At 43.1% G+C, this 16,222-nt stretch overlaps 1 protein-coding gene across 4 annotated transcripts in view; it reads right to left on the bottom strand.

Moving 5' to 3' along the window:
* Positions 1–254: 254 nt before the first annotated feature.
* enpp2 (ectonucleotide pyrophosphatase/phosphodiesterase 2) overlaps positions 255–16,222 on the bottom strand; it is an 84,441-nt gene continuing 68,473 nt past the window's right edge. Inside the window, exons 25-26 of one of the 4 annotated variants that reach the window (XM_078397121.1) lie at positions 9,259–9,412; positions 255–5,347 (exon numbers count right to left, since the gene is read on the bottom strand). In XM_078397121.1, coding sequence (XP_078253247.1) covers positions 5,177–5,347; positions 9,259–9,412 — 325 coding nt within the window. In that variant the 3' untranslated portion in view covers positions 255–5,176. The remainder of the gene's footprint in view (positions 5,348–9,258; positions 9,413–16,222) is intronic. The other 3 variants (XM_078397122.1, XM_078397124.1, XM_078397123.1) reach the window with 3 other exon arrangements.

Below are 16,222 nucleotides of genomic sequence, written 5' to 3'. Positions count from 1 at the left end.
TGAGTGAGTGGGTGTTACTGCCTTGTAAAGCAAATAGCCCCAATGACAGGATGAATGAAGGGGCAGATTTCAAAGATTACATATCTTGCTTCTCTCAGTGTTCAACTCGGGTTTCTCAGTTACAGGGATGAATTTCCATTACACGTCAACAATCACAATCATGGGTTAGTGAAAGTGATGGCGGAAGCCCACATCACAAATTAGGAGAGGGATATTAATCCTCAATCCTTTGAAGGACAGTAATCAAACGACAGGTCAATCGCCCACTGTGCAAGGTTGCGATTGAGTCCGGGGGTTGCACAGATCTGATCATCTGATTGTGCTCAGCCAGAGAGAGTATCAGAAGGTTCACATAATCAGCAGCACCGCTTTTCCACTCAAAAGAGGTGGGGGGAAGTGGCGAAATAATGTGAAATGGTCTCATCACTCATCCGCAGGCCACGACTTCAATGAAAAAAACATGAATCGGGGTCATCTGCTTCAGCACAACCCAATGATGTACTTTAACTGCACTTTGACAGTTCTGAATACTATCACAATACAATCATCAAGAGGTTTTTTTTCCATAATATTTATTTGTTCCCATTGTATCGTTGACCCAGTACACAGAAATGACCGATAGTGCCAGGACAATTCAACTACATGTACATTTTGTACCAACATTTCTGCCGGGTCACCATCAATTACTTCAATGAAGGATATGGAGGAAGCAGTACAAAGTTACAATAGACAATAGACAATAGACAATAGGTGCAGGAGTAGCCAGCACCGCCATTCAATGCGATCATGGCTGATCACTCTCAATCAGTACCCCGTTCCTGCCTTCTCCCCATACCCCCTCACTCCGCTATCCTTAAGAGCTCTATCCAGCTCTCTCTTGAAAGCATCCAACGAACTGGCCTCCACTGCCTTCTGAGGCAGAGAATTCCACACCTTCACCACTCTCTGACTGAAAAAGTTCTTCCTCATCTCCGTTCTAAAACACGTTTGCCAGCTTATTGTGAATGTATAGTCTACATTATCCAGCAAGAATTTTAAATGATAATTTCTCCTCTGGAATTCACGCATACTTAATTGGAACAGATTTGGATGTGAGAGGCAAGCTATCAGGAAAAGGAAACAGACTTTTCACACACAAGATAATTCACTCCACACATCTTCCCAGATTTATGGCAATTCTTTAAACTCAGAAACATTTCTCAGGACTACAAAGACAGACAACACTTCCAACACGTGTCAGACAGAACTACAGATGCTGGTTTAAATCGAAGATAGACACAAAATGCTGGTAAAACTCAGCAGGACAGGCAGCATCTCTGGAGAGAAGGAATGGGTGACGCTTCGGGTCGAGACTCTTCTTCAGACTCTTTGCTTCGGGTTGAGACCCTTCTCGATCCAAAGCGTCACCCATCCCTTCTCTCCAGAGATGCTGCCTGCCCTGCTCTCCATAGATGCTGCTCTGCCCAGCATTTCGTGTCGGCCAAGACTTCAACACATTCATTTAGTTAACTTTATCATATTCTGCACTTCTGGCTTTTTTTGTTAAAGTATTATCATTATAGGTTCAGTCTCAATGCCAAACGTATTAGGGCAGAATCCTGAGAGGCCCCTCACCTTCCCTCTCAATTTGAGCAGAAGAATTGGGATTCTGAACAATCAGCTGATGTCACTGCTGTGACATCACCTCTATGTTATGGGGCACAACTTTGAGGAGGACCATTAGCAAACTTCCTTCTCTGTATCGGAGGAAAACAGTGATGTCTTATCAAAGCTTACCTCTCAACTGCAGAATGAAAATGAATATCTTGATTAAAACATTTTTTTTCATTGATCAAACAATCTCTTGGCTCCTAAAGACGAGGTACGTTGAGATGCACAAAAACATTGCTTTTTGCACTTGATTCGTCTGATTGGACTACAGAAAACAAGACTGATGTTACATTTTCAAAATTAACAAGAGTTATTTAATTATGTGTACAAAATTAACAAGTAAATCTTTGCCATTTGTTTAAAAGCAAGACAGAAATTTGTTACAATCTTAATGGTGTCATACAGTGAATGTTGTGACTACATTTAATTTAGGCCTATTTTTCCTCTCTTTCCATGCCATTTCTGTAACTGGTAGGTGAATTTAGGTTGTGGTGGACTTGGATGGTGTACACTAAACTGGCCATTGCTTCAGGCCGGAACCATTTAAAGTGGATCAACACATAAACTGCAAAAAAACTCATGATTACTGCAATGCCAAAAAGCTTCTTTGGAAAATGAACATTTCAAGTATAATCACAAATTATTCGGCAGACCAATTTCCCTCCGAGGATGAATAAAGTTTTATCATATTGTATCGTATTTCAGACCTTAGAACATAGAAGAGTACAGCACAGGAACAGGCCCTTCAGCCCACAATTTCTCTGCCAAATATGATACCTACTTAAAGTAATCCCTTTTGCCAACAAATGCGCCATATCTACGCATTCCCTGCACACATAATATTTCCAATAACAGGTTATCAAATATCAAAGAAAATAGACAGGCATCCACCCCCTCCCCCCACATCCCCCTCATCCCAGAAAATAAAAGCAGCCACAGCACCATTTTCTTCCATTTCATTTGCTCTCAGATCACGTACATCATTTCAGCCTAGAGCGTCTCTGTAATGAGCAATGAAAGTGTAAGTAGAAGCTTGTTTACATTGCATTTAGTATATTTTACAGCAGGTAAATCAATTTTCCACAAATCAAAGCACACAGCTCATCATATCTTGTCCGTGACCATGACCCCACCAACAAACACCAGGCCACTAACTCTCAAATGATCACAGATCTTATCACGACTCCCCACCATAAACTCCGACCGGATAGTTGCATCACTCCACACTGCATGCTTCTACCTCCTACCCAACGTCCACAAACATGACTGCACTGGAGGCCCATTGTTTCTTCCCACTTATGCCCACTGAGCACATTTATTACATCGTGTCTATCTGTCTCCCTTGTCCAGTCTCTTCCACCAGCATCCAGACACCTCGCATGCTCTCCACCACTTTAACAACTTTGGCCTCATCTTTGCCATGAATGTCCATTCCCCATCAGGAAGATCTCAGGGTTCCCTGCCACTTCCGTGAAGACACTCCCAACCAGTTTCCCTCAACTAACACTCCTCCTCCTGACAGAACATGTCCTCACTCTCAACAACTTTTCTTTCCAATCCTCTCTTTTTTTTTCAAAGCAGCAGTGCAGCCTTGTGGGCCCTTACTTGAGCCCCAGCCATGCCTGTCTTTCTCGTTGGCTGCTTGAACGCTTTGCTCCAGAGCCTGGCACCACTCCTGACCTCTTGCTCTGCAACATCGATGACCACACGAGACCTGCCTCTGCACTCGTTCACAACTTGATTTCATCAACTTCACCTTGAAATTCCACCTTGCCCTCAAATTCACCTGGACCATCTCTGTCACCACTCTCCCCTTTCTCAATGTCTTTACCTCCGTCACAGAGGACAGACTCTCTACAGACATTTACCACAAACTCACCAACTCCCACAGCTGCCCAGACCGCACCTCCGCTCTCCCTATCGCTTGTGGAGACTATCCCTTTCCTGTGGTTTCTATGCCTCCTCTGCAGATGTGGCTTTCTCTATGTCCCACTTCAAGACACCTGCCTCACTCCCACCGATGCAGTCTCTTCTGCGTCCTGCAGATCTGCCCTCACTGCCCTGCTCCCAAACAGGGATGAAGTCCTCTGGTCCTTAACTTTCAGACCACCAGCCTCTGCTTCCTACACATCATTCCCCAACACTTCCACCAGCTTTAAATCAATCCCACCACCAGAAATTTCTTCCCAACTCCACCTCTTCCTTCTTTCATTAGAGATTGGTCTTTCCATGACACCCTTCCCACCCACTCTTCTCCCTCCCCAAGCAATTTTCCCTCCAATGGCAAGTGGTGTAAAACCAGTCACTGCACCTCTTCCCTCACCTCCACTCATGGTCCCAAACACATTTCTATCTGACATTACATGCACCTCTTCAGCCAATGCTAAGGATGTCACCTCCTCTACATCGGTGAGACCAGGCTTGGACTAGATGACTGTTTCGCCAAATACTTGTACCTTATCCATTACAGACAGGTGAAGCTTGCGATTGCCAGCCACTTCAATGCAACCCTTCCCATCCCCAAACCCAGGAGGCTGTCCTTGGTCTCCTCCATAGACAGGCGGAGACCACACACAAACTGGAGGAATAGCACTTCATATTCCACACATGGGTGGCTGACAACCAAATGGCATGAATGTTGAATTCTCTAATGTCATGTAGGTCTCCTCCTCAATTATCCAGATCACCCCATGCAGATCTTTCTTTCCCCGTCCCATCACCCAGCTCCTCCACTTAATCTTCACCCACACCCACCTGACCCTCAATCACCCATTTTTCTTCCCCCTTTGTCCCTTCTATTCACCATCCCTCTCACTGGTTCAATATCTCAGTCCCACCATCCTTTCTTATCAAACTCCACCATTTGCACCCTTTTATCTCCTCCACCTCCACCGCGGTTACCATGGGTACCCTTCCCTCTGCCACCTACCTATCTATCATTGAACCCCCTCCTTGTACGCATCACTTGACAGCACTTGCCTCACCCTCACCTCTCAGCTGTTTTGACCAAATATTTCTCCTCTACTCCATCAACGTGAAGGGTCCCGACCCAAACATCATTTATCCACTCCCCTCCACAGATGCTGCCTGACTAGCTGAGTCAGCAATTTCTTTTTTCACTCACAATTGTTGCAATTTATTATATGTTTTGCATGTTGAGTAAATTATAAATACAAGTTTACATCACGGTAATATATAATTTACATATCGCACCTTTGATATGCAAGATAGAAATTATAGAACAACGTACTGAGTAATCTTGGATTTTCTTCAATGTAAGTTTATAAATTCTCGCAGCCTAGTCCTAGTATTAGTCAAAGATAAATGTTGCAATAGCACAACACAAATGACAAATAACTAAATAATGACAAAAGAGGAGGAAAAAGAGGCACATGCTTATTATTTTAAAGCTTTAAAGAATCAGTTTTAAAATATTCTGGTTTTGAATTAATAAATACAAAAAACAAACAGTATCAAAAATATACACCTGTAAATAAAAGATGTATTGCAAGACAAATAAAGAGATTTAGATTTCACTTTCAAATGTCTGTAAAAATGTCTTTAAAGAAAGGATTTCAGGACAAGCTCTGCTGGTCTTGCGGTAGAAATTTAAACCAGTCAGGAGCTCAATATCACGCACACGTCCTGTGTGTAATTTCATGAGGTCCTCAATCCATTTTGGATCTTCCTCGTTACTCTGGGGAAAAAAGGACATGTCATGTTTGGTATACTTGCTTACATTCTGAATATATTTTCTGTTCATGGTAAATTCAACAGCTCCAGGTTCCGGGGAGCGGACATCTCTCATGTTCTGCCCTGGGCCCAACACATCAATGCAATCACAAGGAAAGGTCACCAATGCCTCGACGTCCTCAAAAGGTTAGAGGAGATTTAGCATGTTGCCAAACAGTTGATCGAACTTCTACAAGTGTACAGTGGAGAGCAAACTGGTTGCATCACAGCTTGGTTTGGAAATTTGAATGCCCAAGAATGAATGAGGCTGCAGAAAGTGGTGAATGATACTTGGTCCATTACGGTATTGACCTTCCCACCAGTGAAGGGATCTATTGGAAGTGCTGCCTCAAGAAGGCAGGTAACATCAACAATCCATACCACCCAGGCCTTGCTCCCATGTCACAGCTACCTCAGCACCGAACTACTGCATACATTGTATTGGGGTGCACTGCAGACTTTAGCTTGCAATATTACAATCTGATTTACTGAATATAACTGACAATTTGTTGTATACATATTTGTTATTTAATTAATTAATTTAAAATTTAATTAAAATCGTTGAGAACATTAGCGACGCAGTAATGCTGGTTTGCGACGGGCACGGTGATGGACGCCCCACACATCTCTGTCCTCCATACAGCTGGCCAGCTCCTCTGTTGTCTCTACATATGCGTCTTCCATCAACGTCTTCAGCATGGTCTTGTTTGGTGGTCCCGGGTTCCGTCTTCCATGGGTGGGTTCCCACAGCACAACCTTGTTTGCTGGTGTTTCTGGGTGGCGGTGGCAATGACCAGCGAGCCTCATCCTTCTCCACCTGATCTTCTCCGTCAGATGTGAAATCTCCCCGTAGAGCTGGGCGTTGGTGGTGTGGTCCCTCCAACTGACATTTGGAACTTTTCTGAGCATTCGGGTGTAGATACCATCAAGTGACTTGGACAGTGCTCCAGTGAGAGACCATGCCTCACACTCGTACAGTAATATTGTCTCTACAGTTGCATGGAAGAATCTCAGTTTGAGATTTTTTCATGGAAAGCCCTCAATAACATGGGGAAAATCTGAACGTCTCGGATGTCTATATTTGTTATGGAGTTACATATAATGTGCCTGTAAGTCTGCAGCAAGTAGGAATTCCATAGTCCCATGACAATGAATCAGCCTTGACCATTCTTGAATCAGCACTACAGGTGGTATTCCACACAGATGATACAACGAGCATTGTTGAACCTCAGCCACTTTTGCCCTTTCCCATGTCCATCGTGGGCAGGAGGTGAAAAAAAAGCATTTCGACCTGCATTTAATGTGAGCTCCAAGGCCAAAACATCACTCATCTTGCTGCTATCTATGTTTGTGTTTCTCCATTTTTTCTAACCTTATTGATTTGCTCATTTGCATTTATTTCAAACCACTTATAGGTTCAAAATCAAAACATTGGCTGCCTCATCTTGTTACTGGCACTGATCGCCCTGCTGTGTTTTTCCAGTCTCTTCCCTCAGATCTGCAGTTTCTCCCTTTTTATTGCATTATTTTAATTATTGCCACTTCTCTTTCTGCTGTGCCAGCTCTTGAAAATCTCTTCCAAGTTTCACTGTGATTGCTCTTCCATCGTGAGCCGCTCATATTTCTCACTGCAACTTGCTAATCCGGATGTACAACCGCAGCCCCTTTCTCACCAGAACACAAAGTGTTGGAGGAACTCAGCGGGTCAGGCAGTATCTGGTGAAAGATTGGACAAGTGACATTCTGAATAGGGACTCTTCTTCAGACTAGAATTTGAAGAAGGGTTCCAACCCAAAATGTTGCCGGTCCAGTCCCTCTCCAGATGCTGCTTTACCCACTGAGTTCTAGCAGTGTGAGTCTTGCTCAAGACTACAGGTTCTGCAATGAAATCCCGTTTCCCTCTCTCACCATCTGCTGACAGCTCCAGCCAGTGGATCTGTGTTTTCTGGGTGAGCTGGTTGCATGCCTACAGTGGTCTGTGCTTTCTGGGTGAGCTGGTTGCATGCCTACAATGGTCTGTGCTGTCTGGGTGAGCTAGTTGCATACCTACAATGGACCTGTGCTTTCTGGGTGAGCTGGTTGCATGCCTACAATGGTCTGTGTTTTCTGGGTGAGCTGGTTGCATGCCTACAATGGACCTGTGCTTTCTGGGTGAGCTGGTTGCATGTCTACAAGTGCTGTTGGGTTTTCAAATGCAAGACCGTTGTTCTCAAACTGCAATGAATTAACAAAACTGAAAAAGTAGATAATAGTGATGAAAATCATTTGGATTCTGATACTCGTTATTTTGGAGTTGAAAGGGAGTTGGATTCAATATTTTAGGCATTTTCCCATGCATGCTGTAAACGGGCCACAAACTCACTTGGAAAGCTCGCTATAGGTTCTGTGGCCGGCTTAGGAAGGGGAACATTTTAACCTCTGTGCACAGAAGGGAATGGGGCATTTGTCATGGTCGTGGGTCATAGTGTTGGCGCAGCGGTAGAACTACTGCCTTACAGCGCCAAAGACCCGGATTCGATCCTGACTACGGGTGCTTGTCTGTACGGAGTTTGTACGTTCTCCCCTTGACCAGCGTGGGTTTTCTCCAAGATCGTCGGTTTCCTCCCACACTCCAAGATGTACAGGTTTGTAGGTTAATTGGCTTGGTATAAATGTATAAATGTAAAAGTGTCCCTAGTGTGTGTAAGATAGTGTTAGTGTGCGGGGATCACTGGTCGGTGCGGACTCGGTAGGCTGAAGAGCCTGTTTCCACGCTGTATCTCTAAACTAAACTAAATGGCCGCAGGGGGTTCCTACAGCAGGCGGGTGACCGAGTGGATCAAATGCAGTCCGTAGAAGCAGAAGGAGTCAACATCGAACTGGGCAATGCCAAGACATTGTTCCTTAAGGTGAGAAGAACAAAAATTACAAATCACCTTGAGCAAGATCAGACTTTTCAGAGATTTGGAAGCCGCTAGGTGCCAGAACATAGGTCTCCACGTGCTGATCCAGAATAGATCTATTGTACTCATGTATATAATAATTTGACTAAGCAGCGTGGAGAGCAAGCATTTCATTGTATCTCCGTACACTTGTCAATAAATTAACTAAACAAATTACCTCGGATGAAGACCTGACAGACCAGCAAGTGATGGTGTTTCTTGTGAAAGGCTTGGATAGAGTGGATGTGGAGAGGACGTTTCCATTAGTTGGAGAGTCTGGGACCAGAGGGCATAACCTCAAAAATAACTGACGCTACTTTTGGAAGGAGATGAGGAGGAATTTCTTTAGCCAGAGGGTGGTGAATCTGTGGAACTCATTGCCACAGAAGGCTGTGGAGGCCAGGTCAATGGACATTTTTCAGGCAGAGAGAGATAGATTCGTGATTAGTACGGGTGTCAGGGGTTATGGGGAGAAGGCAGGAGAATGGGGTTAGGAGGGAGAGATAGATCAGCCATGATTGAATGGTGGAGTAGACTTGATGGGCCAAATGGCCTAATTCTGCTCCTATTACATATGTCCTTGTGTTTACTGACCTGGTTGATTTCTTTATCTTTATGAATATGTACAACGACTGGTCTCTGTGCAGTCAGCATTCTCATCCTTTCACTCAACAGAAGAATATACAGTGGCTCCACATGGACAGCATACAACACATTACCCATTCCCAGAAATAACTTATTTAAGGCTCTACGGGGTGCAATGGGCCATCAATAGGACTGTATCAGCACATAGGCTGCTTCTGGTTTAGTCCTTTAGGCAGTGATGGCTCCTGGGATATTAAGGCAAAGTGAAACGAGGAAAGCACTTCAACGATCTGTTTTAGAGAGATGTAAGAAATGCCATACCCTTACAGGCAGAGTCGCACTGAAACACTGCTATTTACACAGTACTTACGTTACAACTCTCTTCATTATCAGATCGATGCGGCAGAATGAATGATGTGGCAGTGAGTGGCCCATCACACTTGTCCACAGGCTGGGTACTATCCAGGCAGCTGGTGATAATGCTGTAGTAATGGGTTGGAACTGGGATCGATGCATCAACGTGTCTAAAAGAAACAGCAACATTAAAATGGCACCAAAACTGAAATACACAATTGTTTTTTCCCATACCAGTGTGCATTCTTTAAGAGGAGCTACAAATTCATCATCTTTAGGCATTTCAGATTGAATTTTGTGAAGACATATCTCAGTAACAGCAACATTTCCCCTTATATTCCTACAATATAGCTGGTCAATTTAACCGGGTTATTGTTTTAGGTAATGCAGTTATATTTGTTATGTAATCCTTGAAACCAAGGCTGATGAACCAGAACTTACTCTGGCTGGTGCCCAGATAAGATCTGACCAGGTCTCAGTTGCCTGAAACATACAGCGTTACTTTTGAATTACAGCCCTGTGGAGATAAAGGACATACAGTGCCCTCCATAATGTTTGGGACAAAGACTCATCATTTATTTATTTGCCTGTACTCCACAATTTGAGATTTGTAATAGAAAAAATCACATGTGGTTAAAGTGCACATTGTCAGATTTTATTAAAGAGTATTTTTATACATTTTGGTTTCACCATGTAGAAATTACAGCTGTGTTTATACATAGTCCCCCCATTTCAGGGCACCATAATGTTTGGGACACATGGCTTCACAGGTGTTTGTAATTTCTCAGGTGTGTTTAATTGCCTCCTTAATGCAGGTATAAGAGAGCTCTCAGCACATAGTCTTTCCTCCAGTCTTTCCATCACCTTTGTAAACTTTTATTGCTGTTTTTCAACATGAGGACCAAAGTTGTGCCAATGAAAGTCAAAGAAGCCATTATGAGACTGAGAAACAAGAATAAAACTGTTGGAGACATCAGCCAAACCTTAGGCTTACCAAAATCAACTGTTTGGAACATCATTAAGAAGAAAGAGAGCACTGGTGAGCTTACTAATCGCAAAGGGACTGGCAGGCCAAGGAAGATCTCCACAGCTGATGAGAGAAGAATTCTCTCTAGAATAAAGAAAAATCCCCAAACACCTGTCTGACAGATCAGAAACACTCTTCAGGAGTGGATTTGTCAATGACCACTGTCCACAGAAGACTGCATGAACAGAAATACAGAGGCTACACTGCAAGATGGAAACCCCTGGTTAGCCGCAAAAACAGGATGGCCAGGTTACAGTTTGCCAAGAAGTACTTAAAAGAGCAACCACAGTTCTGGAAAAAGGTCTTGGGGATAGATGAGACGAAGATTAACTTATGGCAAGAGTATGGAGGAGAGAAGGAACTGCCCAAGATCCAAAACATACCACCTGATCTGTGAAACACGGTGATGGGGGTGTTATGGCCTGGGCATTTATGGCTGTTGAAGGTACTGGCTCACTTGTCTTCATTAATGATGCAATTGTTGATGGTAGTAGCATAATGAATTCTGAACTAATTGGCCGGCGGTTCATTTTATCCCAAACATACTGTTAAAGCAACAAAGGAGTTTTTCAAAGCTAAAAAATGGTAAATTCTTGAGTGGCCAAGTCAATCACCCAATCTGAACCCAATTGAGCATGCCTTTTATATGCTGAAGAGAAAGCTGAAGGGGACTAGCCCCCAAAACAAACATAAGCTAAAGATGGCTGCAATACAGGCCTGGCAGAGCATCTCCAGAGAAGACACCCAGCAACTGGTGATGTCCATGAATCACAGACTTCAAGCAGTCATTGCATGCAAAGGATATGCATCAAAATACTAAATATGACTACTTTCATTTACATGACATTGCTGTGTCCCAAACATTATGATATCCTGAAATGGGGGGGACTATGTATAAATATTGCTGTAATTTCTACATGGTGAAACCAAAATGCATAAAAATGGCCTTTATTAAAATCTGACAATGTGCACTTTAGCCACGTGATTTTGTTCTGTTACAAATCTCAAATTGTGGAGTACAGAAGCAAATAAATAAATGATTGTCTTTGTCCCAAACATTGTGGAGGGCACTGTACTATTGGCCTTTTTGGATTGCTTTCTGGACTTGTGCATCAGCTTTTAGGGATTTGTTTGCATCAATCCTTTTGGGGGTTTTTTAAGCCAGGTCACAGTTTATTTTTTCAGGTAAGAAAATATATAGATTTGTCTTTCTATGAATACTGCTGCATTTATCCCACTCCAAGCATCATCGGCTACTTTTTCTTTGCAATGTTGCTTGCTGAATCAGTGTGTTCAGTCAGGCCACTGCTCTCTGCCAAGGGCGAGGAAGATAATTCTGCACTCCCGGGGCACAGAGTGCATCAGCAAACACTCTCCAAAATAACTATTTCAAGTAGATGATTCTCATCACTGGCTCCACAGTCCATCAAAATGTTTCAGAATTTAATAAATCATGATGAAATTGCTCCATCGTGCTTTATCAATTGTTGTGTAATCTTTCAAATAAAGGCTGATGAACCTGTACTTTCTCTGACTGCTGGCCAGAGTGATAATCTGGCCGAATACACTCAAATCAATGTGGTGCCATTGGCTCCAGGAGGCTTCACTGGTTAGAGTTTACTACATACTACACCAGTGTTGTATCATGCTGCTCAAGTCCCCACGGTGCACTTGGATTCTCTTCAGAGTTTTCATAGTTTGATTGCAATGCCCCTTTTAATACTTGGTGGAAAGGGATTCTCTCATCAAGGATACAATGAGTTCAACATTATGTAGCAGGGCTGCTAATATGCTCACCAGAATTGACTGGCAAATACTAGAGTTGAGTCATTGGCTTTGCTGACTATTTGTCTGTAAATATTTGACAGTGCACACCAGCGTTCACAAGCATCAGGTTCCTCAGATAGCTGCAAGCGAGTAGCCATCCAGGTTGCTTTCATTCATTTTGCTGAATGGAACTTTCCAAAAGCACAGAAGAACTCAAAATGACAAAGAAGGTCATGAAAAAACAACTCCGACACAATACTGAACAATAGCCTTTCCTCTTTTTTTCCTGAATGCTGGAACATTTAAATCGTAGTTTAAATATGTAAATATTTGGTTGTGGCACCCCATTAAATATTATGAAGTTAAATGTGTTTGTGCAGTGAAGTACTAATCAATTAATGGTAAACATGCATTTATAAATTATATAATTGAATCTTCAGTTTCAGCAGATCCAGGTATATAACTGCTAAGGCTTCCAGCAACATATAAATATTGATTTCAGCTCACTTGCTGCGATTCCAAAAGCTTGAATAATGTTACATTAATAAAGCTCTTTAATTATCAAGTTACTTAATATTCACAAGTTTGTTTTTAAAACACTTCGAGATCCTCTCCCAGTTTTCTTTTTTAAAAAGTCTTGACATATTTTGTTTTGTTTCCACGACCCAGAATTGATTTTTTGGGATGGAAAACTTCAAATGTTGTTTTTCCACTCAGTCATGACCTATAATTTCAAATATTAACCAGGCACATCTATAGGTACAACATGTTCCGTTTCCTTCGTGAAAGGGAGATGTCAAAATATCGGCTTAAACTGGGTAAATTATACAGCAGGCTGACCACAAACAACAATCACGCAGTAAAATTGAGAACAGGGCAGGGCTTGCAGGTGGCGGTCCATGGCGGAGAGTGAGGCACCAAAGCTCCCACCAAAAACGTCACTCATCCATGTTCTCCAGAAAAGCTGCCCAGTTGAGTTACTCCAGCACTTTGTGTCCTTTAATCATGCAGTAAAGATCTGTTTATCAAACTTAAAATGAAAAGTAGTAATTCTACTCTAACTTTTTCCCTCTTAATTTTACGGTAAAAAGGTACAGCACAGGAACAGGCCCTTCGGCTTCGGTCCACAATGTCTGTGCCGAACATGATACCAAGTTAAACTAACCTGAAAGCCATGCCTTCTAGACTTTGACATTCCTAACTAAAGGTTCGGACTGTCTCCCCTACTCATCATTGCGCATACCTCTATCAGGTCTCCCCTCAACCTCCGACTTTCCAGAGAAAACAAGGCAAGTTGGTCCAAGCTCTCCTGAAAGCTAATACTCTCTAATCCAGGCAGCATTTGGGTAAACCTCATCTGCACTGTCACCAACAATCTCCACACTCTTCCTGTAATGAGGTGACCAGAACTCTACACAACACTCCAAGTGCAGCCAAACAAAAGTCCGATGAAGCTGCAATATGACTCTTGTACTCAATGCCCAAACGATAAAGGCAAGTCTCCTGAGATTCTCCCGAGATGCTGCCTGACCTGCTGAGTTACTCCAGCATTTTGTGTCTACCTTCAATTTGAACCAGCATCTGCAGTTATTTTCCTACACAAGGCAAGTATTCTATATGCTTTCATTACACTCTACTTGTGTTGCCATTTTTAGCGAGCTGTAGCCTTCGATAGATACCTCTATGTATCAACACTGTTAAGGGTCTTGCCATTTACTTTATACTTATTATTATTATTACTTTATTGTCATTGCAGTGATGCATACAATGAAATTCAGGCGCACTGCCTGAGCGGAGCTCAAATGTACAAGATATAAAATAACAAAATAACAGTAAAAGAGTGAGACAAATAAAAATAGTTCATACACTCACGTGCACACACTGTGACACACTGTGACACACTGACAGATTCACACACGCATACACATTATGCCTACGTATGCACCCTTATCAGAATATAAGATACTGCACGCAGAAGGTCATTGTCAGAATATAAGATATTGCGCAGAATAGTCTTATAAAAATAGATATTCTAAATGAATATATTAGTATTGCACAGAGGTAGGTATTGTACAGTATAAATATTGTTTATGGGGGGGGTGTGCTTTCAGTGCAGAGTTCAGTGTGGTGTCGGCCTTAGGGTAGAAACTGTTTGTTCATTTTGTGGTGTGTGCTTTGATGGACCTGTAGCGCTTTCCTGAGGGCAGAAGGGCAAACAAGTGATGGGCGGGGTGAGATGGGTCCTTTAGGATGCAGGATGCCTTCCACAGGCAACGGGAGCTACAGATGTCTTCCAGGCCAGGCAGACGTGTGTTGGTGATCTGGGCTATGTTGATGACTCTCTGCAGAGCCTTCTTGTCAGCCACAGAGCTGTTGCCCATACCACCCCATGTGTCAGGACACTCCCCATGGAGCCCCTTACATTACTTGCCCCTTACATTCAACTTCCCAAAGTGCAACACCTCACACTTGTGCAGATTAAATTCCATCTGCTTTTCCTCCAGCTGATTCATATACCACTATGTACTTTGACCATCTTCCGCACTATCTGCAACTCCACCAATTTTGGTGTCATCTGCAATCTTACTAACCAACCCACCCAGATTCACGTCCAAGTCATTTATATATAACAACAGAGGTCCCAGCACAAATCCTGTGAAATTCCACTGGTCACAAGCCTGCACTGGTCACACGCCTCCACTGGTCACACGCCTGCACTGGTCACACGCCTCCACTGGTCACACGCCTCAGCTGGTCACACGCCTGCACTGGTCACACGCCTCCACTGGTCACACGCCTCCACTGATCACAAGCCTCCACTGGTCACAGACCTCCACTGGTCACACGCCTCCACTGGTCACACGCCTCCACTGGTCACACGCCTCCACTGGTCACACGCCTCCAGCCAGAATGACACCCTTGCATCAAACCTTTTCTTTTCTGCGTGTAAGCCAATTCTAAATCCAAGCAACCAAGTCACCGTGAAGCCTATGCATCTTAATCTTCTCAATCAGCCTACCAGGAGGGATTTTGTCAAATGCCTTTCTAAAATCCATGTAGATACCATCTACTGGTCCACCCTCATCGATCATCTTCGTTACCTCCTCACAAACCTGAGTCAAGGTCGTAAGACATTCCTGCTGCAGACAAACCCATGCTGACGCTCCATAATCAGCCCATTCTCTTCCAAATGCAAGTAAATCCCCTTTCTTGTAGAATTATTTCCAATAGCTTCCCTACCACTGATGTAAGGCTCACATGTAAGTCTTTAATTTATTGGATTATCTCTTCTTAAACAAAGGATCAACATTGGCTTCTCTGCAGTCCTACGGGACCCTCACCTGTGGCTAAAGATGTAAAGATTCATCAAGGTATTTGCCTCTCTCAAGAACTTGGGACAGGTCTTGGGGATTTGTCCACCCTACTGCTCTTCAAGAGCCCCAATACACTCCTTTCTAATCTTAAACTGCCTTAACAGTGAGGAATGTGGAATCCGCTGTGGTGGATGTTTATGTTAAATTTTATTTTATGTGGCTGTGTGTCTTGTTGCTTTTCACTTAGTATGGCTGTATGGTAACTCAAATTTCACTGTACCTTAATTGGTACATGTGACAATAAATTGATCTTGAAATCTTGAGTATTCTCTACACTGATCTCACTGTCCTCCACGTACTTCCCCTTGGTGGATACAGATATATACTGCAAATGAATGGATGATAAGGGATTTTGAAGCTAAAATAGTTTGCTTCGCTAAAGCAGAATTAACAGAGAATTAAAGGGCGCTTTTTTAGAAAGGAGGTGAGGAGGAACTTCTTTAGTCAGAGGGTGGTGAATCTGTGGAACTCATTGCCACAGAGGGCTGTGGAGGCCAAGTCAGTGGATATTTTTAAGGCAGAGATAGACAAATTCTTGATTAGAACAGGTGTCAAGGGTTATGGGGAGAAAGCAGGAAAATGAGACCAGCCATGAGTAGACTCGATGGCCGAATGGCCTAATTCTATTCCTATAACTTGTAAACTTGTAACTAAAGCATCTTAATGGGTAAAAATAGACACTGCCTATCTGAAGAAGGGTCTCGACCCGAAACGTCACCCATTCCTTCTTGCTGCCTGTCCCACTGAGTTACTCCAGCATTTTGTGTCTATCTAATGAGATTATGTTTGGATCTGGAGTTTTTGAAAAGTAC

The sequence above is a fragment of the Rhinoraja longicauda genome, chromosome 4, assembly GCF_053455715.1.
Source record: "Rhinoraja longicauda isolate Sanriku21f chromosome 4, sRhiLon1.1, whole genome shotgun sequence".
In the NCBI taxonomy this organism is placed as follows: Eukaryota; Metazoa; Chordata; class Chondrichthyes; order Rajiformes; family Arhynchobatidae; genus Rhinoraja; species Rhinoraja longicauda.
Note: the sequence above shows the minus strand (reverse complement) of the source record. Positions and strands in the feature narration are given on the sequence as shown.